The 17,011-nt window shown below is 37.3% G+C and overlaps 1 protein-coding gene across 1 annotated transcript in view; it reads right to left on the bottom strand.

Annotated features, from left to right (window-relative positions):
* Nucleotides 1-1,379: 1,379 nt before the first annotated feature.
* Nucleotides 1,380-17,011, bottom strand: part of fwd (phosphatidylinositol 4-kinase beta fwd) — an 83,534-nt gene continuing 67,902 nt past the window's right edge. Inside the window, exons 10-13 of the mRNA XM_081756048.1 lie at nucleotides 16,245-16,621; nucleotides 11,964-12,182; nucleotides 7,915-8,168; nucleotides 1,380-3,404 (exon numbers count right to left, since the gene is read on the bottom strand). Coding sequence (XP_081612174.1) covers nucleotides 3,256-3,404; nucleotides 7,915-8,168; nucleotides 11,964-12,182; nucleotides 16,245-16,621 — 999 coding nt within the window. The 3' untranslated portion in view covers nucleotides 1,380-3,255. The remainder of the gene's footprint in view (nucleotides 3,405-7,914; nucleotides 8,169-11,963; nucleotides 12,183-16,244; nucleotides 16,622-17,011) is intronic.

Here is a 17,011-nt window from a genome sequence, read left to right as displayed (position 1 = left end):
TTGGCTAATTTATTTTTTTCGTTTCTTTTATCTCACAGCTTTTAGCTGATTATTTCTCTCGTACGCATCGTTTCTGTTGAATATATTGCTGTCACTTATGGCACCGAGTACTAATTTTACTGGTATAGTGATTATTTATTGCATGTATAGGCGGAGTACTAATTTTTTTCAGTCAGATTCTGCATCTGGTCCACTGTGCCTCGGTTGGGAGCGCCTTGCCCATCCGCCGTACAGTCCCGATCTCGCGCCCAACAACTTCCGTATTTAAGAAAGCATTCAGCGGAAGGCACTCTGGAAACAATGATTGAAGTGAAGAAGACAACCAGGGAGTTTTTGTGTCTGCAGATATATATATATATAAAGCGCTATGGCTAGAGGCACGAGTTTTTCGCAATGCGCTATAAAACGAAATGCATCAGAATAAAGTAATTTTCAGTTTCTTGACGTTTTATGAAATTCTGTGTATATTTTCATTGGTTTCCGTTGCGCGATAAAACGTGAAATTGGCAGTATTGCGCGAAATAATGCGAAATTTTAGAAGTATGTTATCATAATTTAAAAACGCCAGTTTTTTGCTGACGGAAACGGTATAACATGGCATGAACGGTGTATTTCAGGTGATTTGAACATCGGTATAAAGAGCGTGTTACGTATTACCTATCACAATCTCAGCTGGATGAGGAGGAGCCTTTTTAATTAGCTAGCCAATGGCATCATTGCAGACACCTTCTGTCTTTTGTTACTCAAGATCAAGCGCATAAAACACGTTGCATAAAACAGAAAACAGCAAAACTTTCCTACTCGTAGTAAATTTAGTTACTGATTTTCATTGTTTGATTTTAAAAAACTACATAATTTTCTCTAAGTGAAATTTACAATGTCAAGTAACATACTGTGTTAAAGATGTTAGGGAATATCTTTTTTCCACAAGGGCTACAAAATGCGAAACTTCACTTGGAAAATGCGACAAAAAGCAAAATATTAAAAACGAAACGCGATATTTTCAAATTCTTAGTGCAAAAAAACTCGTGCCCCTAACTATGGCAAATGTATCAACGTCAATGTTCTTATATGGAGAAATAAAGTAAACCTTGTTCTTTATTTTAGCAGTACATTATTTGTGATGCATAAGTACCTCTGTCCATGTCAGCCAGAGGAATTTATTTTCGGAATTACGCCCATAAGACTAACAACATACAAAAAAGGTACAAGTTGAAAATTTTCACATCTCTACATCGGATTGAACCTACCAATATCAACCAATGAAATAACAGCATAGACTAGATGAATAATTGGGTTGTATCGATTACGCTCTACAAAACTTCCTACAACTAAGACTTTCTTTTGGAATACCCTTATGTAATAGAAACAAGTGGTCATACAATGTACTTCCCTTTTATTTCATAAAATACAAATGGAATGACAGTAATATACACAATTCTTAATATCAAATAGTGGGCATTTGGAAATCGAATAATAAAAAGTACTACAAGGAGTTTATTATTATATATATTTTTTTCAAAGACTTTTTTTTAACAATCTGGTTCGGTAAGAAAGTTGGCACGACCCCTGTAGAGCAACAAGTGCAAGGAAAAAAGTTCTTTATGTACAAAGTTCTTTCTTAAAATCTTTGATACGATATAGTTTTCTTTTTAATAGAGTTCATCAATAGTTTACATAATGGAAAAAACTCCATACTGAATCTATTTCACAATTAATAGCGAAAGTTTTGTCTTGTAAGAATAAATAAAAAAAAAAACAGCTCCACTCAAGCGAAAACTCGTAGTTTTTTTAATAATAATAATATCATTATTATTATCTTAATATATACTTCTATTACATGCAGATATAAGCCAGATATAAACATTATTTTTTTCAGGATTTAACCGTTTTTCTTCCATTTATTAATTATATATTTATATATATATTATATAATACGTAGTGGCAACAAAATTCATTACACTTTGTAGATACTTCTAATTAATATATATACTATGACACTGCAAATATTTACAAGAAAATGTCTCAAAACGTTCTTTTCTTAATAATAATAATAATAATGATAATTTTAATACAAATAATGAAGATGATTGATTTTTAAGGCATAAAAATAGGATACATTTGATGCTTTATTTTTTTAATAATAGCTTGTAAGAAACAATGGTAAATATACACATTCATGTCAAAAGTCTTGTAATTGCGATTTCACATAATGGTCGTTGACAAAACATCCCTTTTTCTTTGCACAGGATGTTAAGTGTAATGGGGGAGGGGGAATATTATTTTGAATTACCAATACACGCACGCACACACATATTGTACATTCATGAACGAAAAAAAAATCCGAAATAGGATTCCGTCAGTCTTACAAATGCTTTTTTTTTTTTTTTTTTTGTTTCTTAGCTTCGCAAACATAGCTAGCAGTAATAATAATAGTAGTAGTACCACCTGGAGTGTCATAATAAGTATACAAAGTCAAAAAAAGTTCTGCTTCTAATATAATACAGCGTAATTATTTTATTTATTTATTCATTTTAAACGTCTAAACTAGTGTCCAAAAACAAAACAAAAAACAAACAAACAAAAAAAAAAAAGCTGAATTCTCTACATAATCTGCAGTCACAATGATATCTTCTGTACATATGAAGCATATTTCAACACAGATGAAAACAAAATTATCTTTGAAATCCAGCTTTCAAAAAAAAAAAGTATATGTGTATAATAAAAAACCTGGCAACCACACAAGAAAAAAAATTGAATTAACTACTCTCGCCCGTCAAATATACATTTTTAATCTCACAAAGTTAATTATAACCCTCACTTGTATGTTAAATCTTTACATAATAATATGTGTGCTGTGGGTATGTATCACAGTTTCGTCTGCCGAGGACATGTCTGGACTTGAATCCTCGCAAGATAATACATTACCTTCTGTTTTTTATATCTTTTTCAAAAAAAATATTTCCTGCTACAACCAACGGAAATATCTATATATGTATATAAATATCTATTATTATTTATATAAATGACATAACAGAGTTCTGAGATCTGTTATTTGCTCTGCTTCAGCCAAGCAATCAACATTGAGAGCGTCTAAGTATCTGTAGGTCTAGAAACGGAATCAGTCTTTGTTTAGTGTTATTGACAAAAAGAGAGAGAGAGAAGGGGGGGGAGGGGAGGAAAGAAGCCGCTTTTTATCCGTAAACAGAGAAGAAAATTCTTCACAAAATCCCGTTGGTGAGATACTGGAACCCATCATAGAGCTTCGTGGTTAAAGAGTGGATGCTGGACTACCAAATTGTCTACCAACAACTGGAGTTGCTCTTCTGTCAAATTCATGTGGAAACGATTCTTCAATGCTTGAACAGTCGCCGCGCCAGATTTGAAGCAGGGGAGCTGAGAAGCTGAAAAAGTAATAAACACCATATTGTAGAATTATGCAAACAATACACGAAGCAGTATGAACATCACTGTTAACAGAACTCAAACAATAATTGGTATGATCTACTATAATACGTAGTGTATATATATATATATATATATATATATATATATATATATATATATATACAGCAGGTGTTCAACAATTACTGTTCCTGATAATAGGAGTCCAACAAAACTAATGTGATTGTAATATGTTGCACTTTAAAGCTTTAGGAGCACAGGGTTTGTTCGTAAAGTAATGAGACTGGCCACTGCGCGGCGTGGTGATTTGTGGTGTGAGGTCCAAGCTATGCAACGCATTGGGCGGCAGTCACTTCCGAGTTCTGACGCTGTGAGGATCACAAGTGGTGCACAAGCTGTTTTTGAGTTTTTGTGACGGCAGAGAACGTGAGAAATGAAGCTTTCGCTGGAGCAGTGCTACGCGATTAAATTTTGCTTTCACTTGGGCAAAACCACTGCCGAGACGCTTTCCTTGGTTAAAGAGGCTTACAAAGACGAAGCTCTGTCAAGGGCCCACGTTTTCCAGAGGTTCAGTGAATTCAAGAACGGACCGGAGACCGTTGAAGACATGGAGCAAATGACAGTCTTAGTCCAGGAGACTTTTCACTGTGGCCACATTTTTGTTCAAACTACTCGCTGAAGTGCGTCCAGATGTCTTAAACGGTATCCGTTCTTGAATTCGCTGAACCACCGGTAAACCTGGGATCTTGACAGGACGTAGTCTCGGAAACTGTTTTGCCCAGGTAAATGCCGAATGTAATCGCGTAGCACTCAATGCTCCAGCTAATACTCCATTTTTCCGCTCTCTGCCCTGACAAAAACTCGAAAACAGCTTTTGCGCGACGCGTGATCCTCACTGTCAGAGCTCGGGCGCGACTACCGCACGATGCGTTGCTTAGCTTAGCTTACACCCATAAATCCCCCCGCCAGGGAGGAAGCTGCTGGCCACTGGAGCGCCGCAAGGCAGACAGCCTCATTACTTTATGGACAAACCTGGTATGTGCGCCAAAACAAGGGCAAAATCATTGACACTGGTTGTGTTCTCTATGTTTTGCAGGTAGTAAGTGCATTCGGATCGTAAAAATGGAGAAAATTGAAATGCACGCCGTGATCAAATACTTCCAGATGAAAGTCCTATCACCGACGGAGATGCGTGCAGATATAGTTAGTATGAGTGATAGTGGCCCATCCTATCAAGTGATAGAGGCCCATCCTATCAAGTGATAAAACTCGTGAATATGCAAAACACAGAGAACACAACCAGTATCAATTTCATTGCTCTGTATGCACTCAAACACAACATTTTTGTTCAACTCTTTCTACATCAGGGACAATAATTGTCGAACACCTCTCGTACTAGTAGTTCATATAACAGGAGTTGCCAACTTTTTTTTTTTTTTTTTTTTTTTTTTTTTTTTTTTTTTTTTTTGCTCAGGAATACCTTTCATTTCAAAAATCACTGGCGGTCTACCTACATTAATATACACTCTATAATAAAATGTCTATATTAGTCGGCATGCTTTACTGGCGTCCTCGGAAAGCAAATTTAACTTTGCTGATTTTATGCATTTTTCAAGGCAAAAATACTTTTTAATATTTACGATAAATGTTCTCGTTGTTATTCTTCTTCCCAGTCACTATGATAGGGGTATTTTTTCTCTCTATCTCGGATCTCTCTCCACGCTTCCTAAAAGACTCATTGCAACTAAAAGCTGTTGTGAATTTTACTGCCCAAAATACTAACGCACGGAAGAGAGGAATGCATTCTAAAATTTATACACATTAGCGAAGTCAGCTAGACTGTTTGTGGGCTATTTAACATACATGTCACTTTCCGCTAATATTTATACTGTAATATCCCGCATAGTTGTGTTTACAAATTCCCGACATGTGCTTCTATTCACAAATATCAACAATATACGTCTTACTACGGACTACTATAGTCCAACGGAGACACGTGCAACACCACCACTGGTCATGTAATGACGGAGGAACAACAGCACCACCGCCTCACTGGAGCACCTATATAACCGAGGATTTCAATGACAAGCATCAGTTTCGACTGGTCAAATCTTTCTTGGCTTCCTTTTCCTCCTAGCTTGCAATGGAGCACTGGGAGATCTCTTATCACAACACCGACCTAGCTTGCAGTGGAGCTTTGCCGGTATTCTAACTCTTCTCTGCTTGCAGTAGAGAATTGTGTGTCCTACTCCCCCTCACGTTGTTTGCTTAATGACGATTTCCTCCCGAGACCGTCAAGGTCGAAGGGACACTTACTTTTACTTAAACATCAGAGAATTTGTATCTATTTTCAGGGTGTCTACTAAAATTCCAAATTGAAATTTCGTGACCTTTTCTTTACCAAATCATAAAATTTCTTAACATTTTCAAGAGCGAATTTGCGTGCGAATTAGGCCGAATTTTCATCCATGCGATAGAAACATACTTTGCTTGCGATTTGGTAGCGTCTAAAGCCGGCCAAAGACATTTTTGCTGGTGAATTTTGACGTTTCATAGAACAAAAGTTTCCAATCTGTACTTACGTTTGTACAGTTAAAAAAAAAAATCGTGACCCAAAAGCTAAATTTTGTGACTTTTTCGTGACTTTCATGACCATTTTCTGATTTCGTGATTTTTTCGTGACATTCGTGACTTTCGTGATCGATAGACACCCTGATTTTGTATTACAGTAGAATGTTGCAATAAAATCTAGTAGTGGAAGAAAACTATTCCGGACTGTAATTTGTTCTAACAATGCTCTACCACAACCTCAAGAAGAAATTTACACGGTAGAGGTGCTGGGTATCGATCCTAGTAACTCTCGCACGACTTATCGGTCAATGCGTTAGCCATCCCTGTCATTCATATTGCAGGGTTCCCACAAAAATGTGAAGATCGATTTCCCTGACATAAATTCTTGAATATAAATGCGAAGATATCGAGTAAGTTCTATCATACACTTTTTTTTATAGCCTCCTTCATCCCCATAGCTGTCCAACACACACCTTTAATTACCATTTAATATATGTTATGATGAATATGAGTAATTGTTATTTACAAAAAAATTAATATGTATGATACAGTACCACATACCTTGATATTTGCAAATTATACTTTTTTTTTTGCTTGAAAAAAAGAGTAAAAAGCAGTCAAGAATATATTGCCAACTCTCCCTGAGCCTAATACTATTAGTCCTAATATTACAAACTTTGAGATATGTCAATGCTCTCATTTACATTTTTAAACTGAGTGAAGCATTCTTCGATGAATAGAAACACATTCCACACCTCCATAGTACATAACTGCATGATGCACCCGCCTCTGTGCTCTTTGTACTAGAGAATCTTCAATTTGGTTTTCTACAATAAGTGTCTTATTGACTGAGAACCCACTCTCCACTGAGGCATTGCCTTGAAATAAAATTAAACATATTTTCACAGCATGCCACAAATCGGAATATTCTTGTTTCTTGGACATTAGCTTTGCAAAGAAGTTATCTAACCTGATGCTGGACATCTGCTCTTCGTATTCTCTGAAGTCAACTGCAAGAGACAAAGGGATTTCAGTGCAGAAAGAAAACACTTTGATTTCTCAGTTACAGAATCAGATGTTCTGTTATGCTCATACAGAGTTTGTAGGATACGTTTCATCCTAGCCTGAGCAAGTTCTGCATTGTTCTTTTGTAGCCCGGGGTCCAAAGCTGACAGAACACGTACTAGTTTGTACTTAAGAGGCTCCTTTCCACGATCTTCTTGATTGTGCCCAGCAAAAACTTTCGACAGTCAAGCCCGAAAGTTAGTTTATCTTTATTTGATACTTTCAGTTTTTTCAGTAGTTTTTCTGTCTTAAAACCAATGTCCACCTTTTTTACTTCTAGTAAATTTTCATTTGCAGTCAAATCCAAAGAAAGAAGCTTCACTGCACTGTCAGCAAGTTTCATAATGTTTTATTTGACACAACGACTTATTAGATTCCTTAAGTGAGATAAAAGTTCTGAGACAGGAAACAAACAAATGGCTCGACTCTGGAGTTTCCTTTAAAATGGTTCACACTCTGCTGAGACAGTTTTGAAGAACCATGTGTGTGAGTGTGGTGGGGACAACACTTGTTTTCATCTCGTATCAGCTTATCTAAAATGAACCACTATAGTTAGCAGTGTCCCTAATCTTATGTAGTTTAATAATTACGTATGTTCAAATAAATGTAAACTCTCTATGTCGACACATTCCAGTTCGACAAGTTTTTTTTTTTTTTTTTCGCTCTTGTTTCTACCCCTCTAATCCCCCCAACCCACCTCTGAATAACGGACCGATGGGGCATAATTATTTATTCGTAAATGAGAGAGCCCATGATTTAGATTACACACACGTCATGCACTAATTGTATTGTAATCCATACTAAAATTATGGAAAAGAATGGAAAATAGTACGTAAAACAATAGTACATACTGTACATAAAATCATTCCTCACCTGATCTCATAATTTCCACTAGCGTCAGTATTTTATCCATATGCTTTCTTGCCGCTACCAACCCCTGAAGAATCAGGATCTTGAAGTATTCGAACATATCAGAACCCAACCCTCCCATCACTTCCACAAACTCCGGAGTCAATTTGAACGGGGAGCTTTCAAAGCCCAAATTGCGAGGTGACGTTGAAAGTATAAAACCAAAATCTATGTGGATTAGGTGGCCATAGTTATCAAGTAGAATGTTACCATTATGCCTGCAAAACAAAAGAATACATTGTTAGTATGAGCACAACTCCAGAGATGTATTATAGAGGAAAAAACGGAATTTACACTCCGCTTCTAGGATCTTATTAACTTATCTTGCTAGTTTTACCATGGACATTCAGAACAACGTATTAATGGGATAAAATATAGATAATCTAGGAATATTTTTTGATATCAATTTCCTAAAAATGTCAACACAGTGAAAACAGATAAAACTATATTGCGTGGTAGAAAAAAGTATGTTACCAGCTAACTGTGTGGTCTGTGCATGCATAAAAAACGAAGCTTTGAATACGTTAGCGGCAAAAGAATACAATGACTGTAGAGAAAACTGATATCACGGTATGATAAATGCTTGAATGCGTATGTTGAATATGTTAATTATAGTATGCAGTTTCCATTCCATATACGTATCTCTTACATACATCATTCGTCGTTTGTGTTTTCCCACCAAAATGTTCCCTTTTTAGGAATTTATTTTTTTTTTTTAATAAGCCCTTGTATAAAACCTATAACTTTCAAGGAGTTTGCTTTACCACAACTCTCATTTATTATCCTGTCTGTCCATCTGGAAGGCAATAAACCCCTCAAGAACTACTTGATGGATCACCTTCAATCCTGACCAGGTTATAAAGCGTCACAAGTTGGGACAGGATTCCTACTGATATGAAGAAATTTATTTCCCTGACTTTCCGTAACCTTTGGTAGGAAGTTCCCTGACTTTTATGACAGGTGTAGGATAACGTTGACATATAAATAAGGAATAAATAATTGTGAATATTTATATGAGAACATTTATTCTATAGAGACAAATAGTAATCTATTGCTCATACGTATATTCTACTTATCTTCCATAAAAATCTGAACAACGTCCATTGTAATGGTTGGCTAAGCTGAAATTGGTATACAATTAATGTTAGAAAACATATAATTTTATAAAATTTTCCTGACTTCCCCTGATTTCTAGTCTTTTTCCCTGAACTTCCCTGACTTGTATCATTTTCCCTGATTTCCCTGACCAGTAGGAACCCTGCAGGAACAAGTTCGCCGATGGACCTAATATTCAAACCGGATCGGACCGGAAGTAGTATATATCATCCATTTCCGGTTTTAACATTGATCACTATAGAGCAGTAATAGATGGCAAGAAGCCGTTTTGCGCAATCAATTAAGCGTTCCCAGAATATATTTCATCTCCACTCTAAGATTAGAAATAGTACAAATCTACTATCACTTCCGGTTTCAGTATTGAGAAAATATCACACCATACAAACTAAACTCTTTCACGTAGTGCACACCTGACACTGTTACTTGTTCCTTCAAATAACGTAAACTATCGTATGTAGTGCTGAGGACAAACAAATTTACTGATATATTACTGACAAAAAACGTAAAATCCCACGTAACAGCTTTACACAAAAAACTATGTACACAATATTGTAACAGATATTTTATAATTACTGGTGGTTGATGTGGAACTTAAGTGTCCCACTTAGCACCAAGTTTATATGAGACGTGGACCTACAGCTTAACGTGGAATCGAACTCGGGTCTTCCGCGCCGAAGACGCGTACGCTAACCATACAACTACAAAGAACGTCGTCTAGATGTTTTGATACGCTACCGAAATCTTACCAGGAATAAAACCATCCTATTAGGATTCGCAGGCCACATAATGGATCAAAACTTCACTTGTAATCATAAAACACTACCACCACTATATTCATTAAAAGTACTTAACCAAAAGCACCTGGAATTATCTAACTATGAATGTTTCGGCAAAAGGTTATTACCTTCCTCAGCACATAAATCCTTTCAGAAAACTAATGTCTGTGAAACTACATCCCGCTGGTTATCTCCTACTGAATATCGTAACTAGGGATACCGTAGTGTAGTGGTCAGTGTTGGACTCAGGTCCATATGGTCCCGTGTTCAATTCCGGCCAGTGCATCCACCCAGCGTCGTGAGGCAAACTGGGGAATCACATGAATAAAAGACGTGACGGCCACTATGTCTAGAAAACTCCTGATGAGCCTGTTAAGAGACAGGGCGATGCAGCGCGCTGATCACGTGTCCGTCATTAGGCGTCGCTTAGATGGCGTTGGAGTGGCTGAGGCCCACAAAAAGGGATGTTACGCCAGGTGGTTTGGAATATCATAACTCCAAGTTCAGTAGTCTTCCATACACTTTCTCTTGTACCTATAAACTCTTCATGAGCACCATTCTGTATCTTACGTAGTTGACTAATAATTTAAGAAATATTGCTTCGAAGTCTCATTTGTTTCACCTAGGTTTCATTTCACTTCACTAATAAACAGAACTAGACGAAAAAAAAAGTACCATAATTGTAACTATACTTAGAAAATCTTATCTTCTGGCCTGCATATTTGAAATCTATGCCCTTCCTCCAGTGGTTACCATACTTAGATTGAGAACACTTAAAAACTGTACCTTGAAAGGTCTTACGTAATCAGCCAAGAAATTTTTATCTATAACTTTAATTTACTATGTATTAGACACCTGCACGGGCCGAATTTTTCGGCCCGAGCCCAGTCCGGCCCGAACGTACCTAGGCCCGGCCCAGCCCAGCCCAGGCCCGAAAAATTTGAGATTTTCGGCCCGGTAAGTTTTTTTTTTAAATTCTTGGCCCAAGCCCGGCTCGGGCCCGATAAATTTTAAAAGTTTTTGGCCCGACCCCGGCCCGATAAATTTTTTAAAAAATTAGCTCGAGCCCCAATCTTTCTCAAAATTTAGTACTAAATTTGACCTAACCCTCATAAACATTTTCTAAACTCTGGTTGACAACCTGACGCTTGCCTCCCGAATGGTACCATTGCCTCCTAGAACTTTGCCTGTCATCGAGAGAACAAAAACTCCATTTCCTGTAACAAAAATCTAACTTAATTGATTTTTAGCATAAAGTGAAGATGGGAATATTGTCTAGCGACAGGCAAAACATTCCCAACCCTTCTTGTTATATTTTGAGTTCAGTGAAGGTCAATATCAGAGCTCAATTTACCGCATAATGCCTGCAATCCTCTATAGTGAAAGTGGAGCCGCTAAGCAACGCAAACTGTAAATAGCTATTGTATTCTTTGTAACATTTTTCACGGACACACTTCTTCAACGTTTGGCTTTATTCCAATTATTGTTTAACGAAAGTCAATAATTATTAAAGAATTGCAATTGATCGGCCCTAGCCCGGCCCGACCTGAAGAGAAATCAGAGCTCAGCCCAAAGAAATAGCAGAGTCGGCCCGCCCAAGCCCGGCCCGTGCAGGTCTCTACTATGTATATGCAGCTGACCAATAATAAATAAACACTGCTTCGAAGTCTCACTTGTTTCACCTATGTTTCATTTCACTTTACCACTGTATAAATTACGTCCTTTTTATCTGCTTCTTTAAAAAAAAAAAAAAAAAAAGTAGGCTCTTCGTAAGTAACGAACGCGTAAAAGGGAGTTTATAGATACAAAAGGAAATTTTCTGAAAGACTGCTAAAATTAAAAGTTATGATATTCAGAAGATAACAAAAAATTAAACGAAATGAAATATTTTAGTTTAACGTTCCACGATTACACCCTTCAGGCTAACAGGGACGATGATTAAGGAAGTGAATGATGATGAAAGAATTGTGTATGTGGATACTTTTCGGGTAAGTAGTTTTTTAGGTTACCACCAGCACTATAAAAAATATTATATATATATAGAGCTTATAGCCCTGTACTTTATTCTAGAATTTCAGTACAAAATATAGATTTTAAAGAACGAAAAAAATAATAACTTACCTGTCTTTAACTTGAATCAAATAGCAAACTAAACAATAGGCAGCACAACTTTCAACAAAATTCCTTTGAGCAGAGAGAAATGCTTCTGTCGTTTGAGAACCAAATTCCCTTTCGAAGTACTCGCGAAGGGACAACTGGCAGTGTTTCTTGATCTGATGTAACGACACAGAGTTCAAGATGGGTTCAATTAAGCCGCTGTCGTTCGATAAACATAATATTCTGAAATAAAACAATAATATCAAAGTTGATCTTAGTTTTATGTCAAATATTTACAATTATAAGCTGAAAAAAGCATGGTAGAGAAGTTTCTACAAGCATCCTAACTAAAAAGCTACGGAACCTAGCTTTGGTTGTAACCATTTTGCAGAAAAACAGACTTTAAATTAGGCATTTCTTGGAGAGAATCATTATCCGTTTGGGCACGTTAATGATTATTTCCTTCCCCTTTCAAACAGAATTTTGCCCCTGTAACAATAAAAATATCCACCGAAACCAATTTTATTACAAACATTTAAAACCTAATAATAAACTATTCACATATTTAAAACCACTGAAACGAAAACAGCGTTATTCTTAGCTTGACTCTTTGCAGACGGCCCTTAAAATACCGTGTTTTTCCCAGCAGACGGAGGTTTTATTTAAAAATTCGTAGAAAAAAAATTCAAAGATAACTTTGAAAAATACAAAGCTTACTATCTCAAGAGATATACGGTCATCCCATAAGTAATGCCGTATTTTGTACTGTAAGGAAAAGAACGATAATTTACCTAGAACTCTATTGTTACTTAGGAAAACAGTATCCATCCACAACACACTGCCACATGTCAACCAGTTGAATCCCCCACTGAAAGAAGTCATTAATTTTGGAGGCAAAGAACTGAGTCACTATTCGCCACACGTCACCTTCATATTGCAATGTTTTCCCAGAAAAGTAGTTTTACAGGTTGCGAAAAAGACAATACTCTGTTAATGCTAGATCTGATCAAAACGTTAATGGGAAATTTTATCGAAACCACATTGCTGGATCTTAGCCCAGGTGTCGTATGTGGGAGCGTGTTATCACTGTCGACGAGCATACCCGTGGAGCAATCAGAGCAGCACGTTCCTCCAACAATGCCATACGTAAACGTTCAAGCCGCTGACAGTAGACATCTGCATTGACTGTCTGATTATGTGGCAAAAGCTCAAAATGGATTATATCATGAATATTCCACCAAACACTCAATCTTACTTTGCACGGGTGAAGGTTCTGTTTTGACACAGTTCCTGCTCTCCTTCCCCTGCCCTTTAGGTACCCACTGACGTGTGTGTAATGTTATGATAGAAAACCAATTTTTCATTCCCTGTCGCTATTTTGTCAAGAACTGACTCACGTCTGTGACAGGTGAGCAGGGAACTGAAGATGTCCACTCATTGCTGCTGCTTCTAAGGCGTTAACACATTTGCCGAGTTTCAACACCTAGGCCTTGAAAGATGACTACGAACGGTTGTATAGGAGACACTGAGTTCGCTGCCAACGGTTTGCACTGGATTTGCCTCCACTGCTGTTCAAAAAGCATCGCTGTCCAGCTGCCCAGATCTTATTTCTAGGGGCTTATCGGTGAGGCTGTTATCACTAGAGCGAAATCTCAGGAACCACTTCTAGCGCTTCCGCACATCCACAGCACTTTGACCATATACGGCACTGACGTTTAGTGGCGCTGCGCTGGTTAAATGTTCCTGGTGAAATTCATACAGCATGACATGCCTTATGCGGTCCTCCGACATTGCCATGATCAAACACAAACCAAAATTCCAGAAGTGCCCTGTATAACAAATATGGCATGTCCTATCTACTTCACTATTCGCTCGTCAGACTGTCATTGCAGCCGTTATCGAAAACGACATTACTTGCGAGATGAGCTGATATAATTGCTCCTACATTTGGATTTTTTTTATATTAAGTACGACGGACTGAGCACGTAGCCTACCAGTTCGGAATATGTTTAATTAGAACAGATTTTCAAGTTGAAACTATAAGGTCTATAAGTATTGGTGGTAGTTAATTAGGTTACATTTTCTGACAATTACCATTATTATTCTTGCAATTTCTCAATTAACGACAGAATCTAATAGCGAAATTACTTAATGACGTAAAAATATGCATATCAAAATAACTGAAACCAAAGTTTAGTACTTACTAAAGCACCCGAACAAAAATCAATGCAAACGTTTCAACAATGAGTTGCCATCATCTTCAAGTGCATATTCCTTGAGAAATCTACTTGGCTTGAAGAACTACATATTTTCATCAGTTTCCTCCACAACGTAGTTGTGAGGGCCGCGGTGGCTCAGTGGTAGAGCGTTTACCTCTGGTGCACGAGGTCCCGGGTTCAAACTCTGCTCCCGCCAAGTGAACTGTGGTGGACAAACACCGTATGCGTGGGTTTGTTTCCTCGAAGTTCTCTCGTTTCCTCCCACTTTCTTCATTCCTCATCATCACCGTCTCGTTTAGCCTAGCCGGCATAATCGTGGGACGTAAAGCTCAAAAATTTCATTTAATTTTCATTTCAACGTAGTTGTACCCAGATATATATATAACTTACCGGAATCCGTTTAACTACAATTTTAAATACTCTCATGGAGGGGGGGGGGGGGGGAGAGTTAAAAATCCAAGAAACTTGAAACCAATGATTTAACGTTCACCATTAATTATCTATATGTACTGTTCTGATGTTTCTTGCTTACATTCCTGGTAAAGATAATGAGAATATGGCACAGGTGTAAACAAGAAAACAAGAAAATTTATCAGTAATAATTTAAGGATCAGAAACATTAATCCTACAATTGTAATAGTTTCATTTTACGTTATTGTGATATTTTATTTCTGGTGAACTTCGATTATTGAGGAAAAAAAAACTGCTGTGTTTTTCTTACTCTTTATTCATATACAACAGCGCATTGTTCTTAATTGTCTCTAAACTCGTGGAAGCGAGTTGATAGTGAGTATCTCAGGAGTATGCTGTGACGGAATAGCCAATGGAAGTAGAAACTTTAAATATTTAAGGGTGTTGAAAATACAGTTTTCAACGAAAAGCGCCCTGGGGTGAGCTTAATGTAACACGCTGGTAGGCGCGTATAAACCAGAAACTCAAGTGTGCGGCTAGCCGGCTGATATATCATCTTACGTTCACCCGTCTCAGTTTTTACGCAATGACGGTTTCTACTAATTTAATAGTGCCGTTTCAATTGTATACCTGGGTCGTATTATTAGTGATGATATGAAGTATGACGGTGAAATAAAAGTAAGGATATGAATGGCGAATGAAGCCTTTAGAAGGAAGAAAATACTATTTTATAGGACCTTGAATAAAGAGTTGAGAAAAAGACTCATAAAATGCTTCAAGTATTGTACTGTGTGGGTCAGAAACATGGATACTACACAAAAATGATTAAAAACGACAGGAAGTTTTTCAAGTGTGGGTGTGGAGAAGCATGGAGGGTCGAGAGGAAAATGAATGAGAGCATGTTAGAAATAATGAGAGAGAGAGAAAAAAAACAACTTTAGATATTATTAAGAATACGAAGGTACACTGGTTGGGACATTGGTTAAGAAAAAACTATCATGAAGGACGTGGTAGAGGGTACGGTGGCTGGAAAGAGAGGGAGGAGGCGAAGGAGACTACAATTAATGGACGATATCAAAACAAAAATCGTACTTGAAGACGAAGAGACTAGCGGAAGACCGTGGAGCATGGAAGGTTCTCAGTTGCGGCAAGTGACCTACCAATAATGGGAGACTACCTATCATGATGATGATGATGATGTTAATTCTTGTATAATGTGTTAGTAAAGCGGTTTATAAAACCTGCTCCTTTGTAAATATGCATAGGTTTTAGTGAAACCAAATTAAATACATTTATGTTAAATGTAAGTTACATGATTTTTTTTTTTTTTTTTTCATTTCTATTTGGTGCTCGAATTGGTGTCCGTGCCTTCGAAAACCGTTCATATCAAGATTTCTACACAATGGGGGAAAATGATCAAAATATGCAGTTCGTTAAGCAATGTACATTTCTCAAATATGCACTGATGATGATGATAATTTATAGTTAAAACATTTGCACTGATTTGCTATTCGGGTGGTTTGGTAAGTACTTAAATTTTGTTTTGATTATCTAACAGCAGTATTTTTGTTTGTTTGTTTCTGGGACAATAAGCCCCTGGTTTCTCAACCCATGAGGATAGTTAACAAAAATTAGCAACTTTGGTTGTGTGTAACTGACGGTAACATGCACATACCTGTAAGGACGAACCCATAAAGGAACTCTCTCCATCTGCCAAATCCTCTGCAACATTGTCAATAACTGAGATGCCAACAATTCCTGCCGCAGATCATCTCCACACTTAACGATCACCGAAAGCAATCGCCAGTTGGACAGATGACCATATGGTGACGTATCCCTCACACGACGTTCCTTCTCTTCCCAAGGCTCCTTCAGCGCAGCTGCAGACGGGTCTTCGGGATCTCGTTGGAAAGTAGCAGGGTCATGTAGCGATTCGGACAACCGTCGCCTGATGTCTCCTGCAGCTATAAATACAGGCTCCCGAGAGTCGCTACTTTCTTGGCTCATCTGGGAAATCGTGTCACGGTCGCTAGGCTTTCTCAGTTGCATGTACTGAAGAGATAAGTACACAAAAATGTTAACAATGCTCCGAAATAGAAATTATTACTACTACTACTACGAACATTTTACACATCGTATACTTATACATTAATTAAAAAGAGAGAAAAACTTAACCTAAGAGGGCAAATATACTGAATAATAATGATGATGGAAGAGATAGGATTAATAAATAGTTGATTTTAGCTACGTTCACAGCTACGGGTGAGCAAGACATGATTTTTCTTCTTCTTAACCATATAATCTGTTTAATTCATAATCTGTCAAGATATAGCTTTTTTATACGGGGTGCATCTAGAAAGTAAGTTCCGGAAGCGCTCCAAGATGGCACGTGTGGTCAGTCACACTTTAACAGGAATCGAGGAGGACCTGGCCTGAGCGCAG

Source organism: Thermobia domestica, chromosome 4, assembly GCF_964235325.1.
Source record: "Thermobia domestica chromosome 4, izTheDome1.hap1.1, whole genome shotgun sequence".
Lineage (NCBI taxonomy): Eukaryota > Metazoa > Arthropoda > Insecta > Zygentoma > Lepismatidae > Thermobia > Thermobia domestica.
Note: the sequence above shows the minus strand (reverse complement) of the source record. Positions and strands in the feature narration are given on the sequence as shown.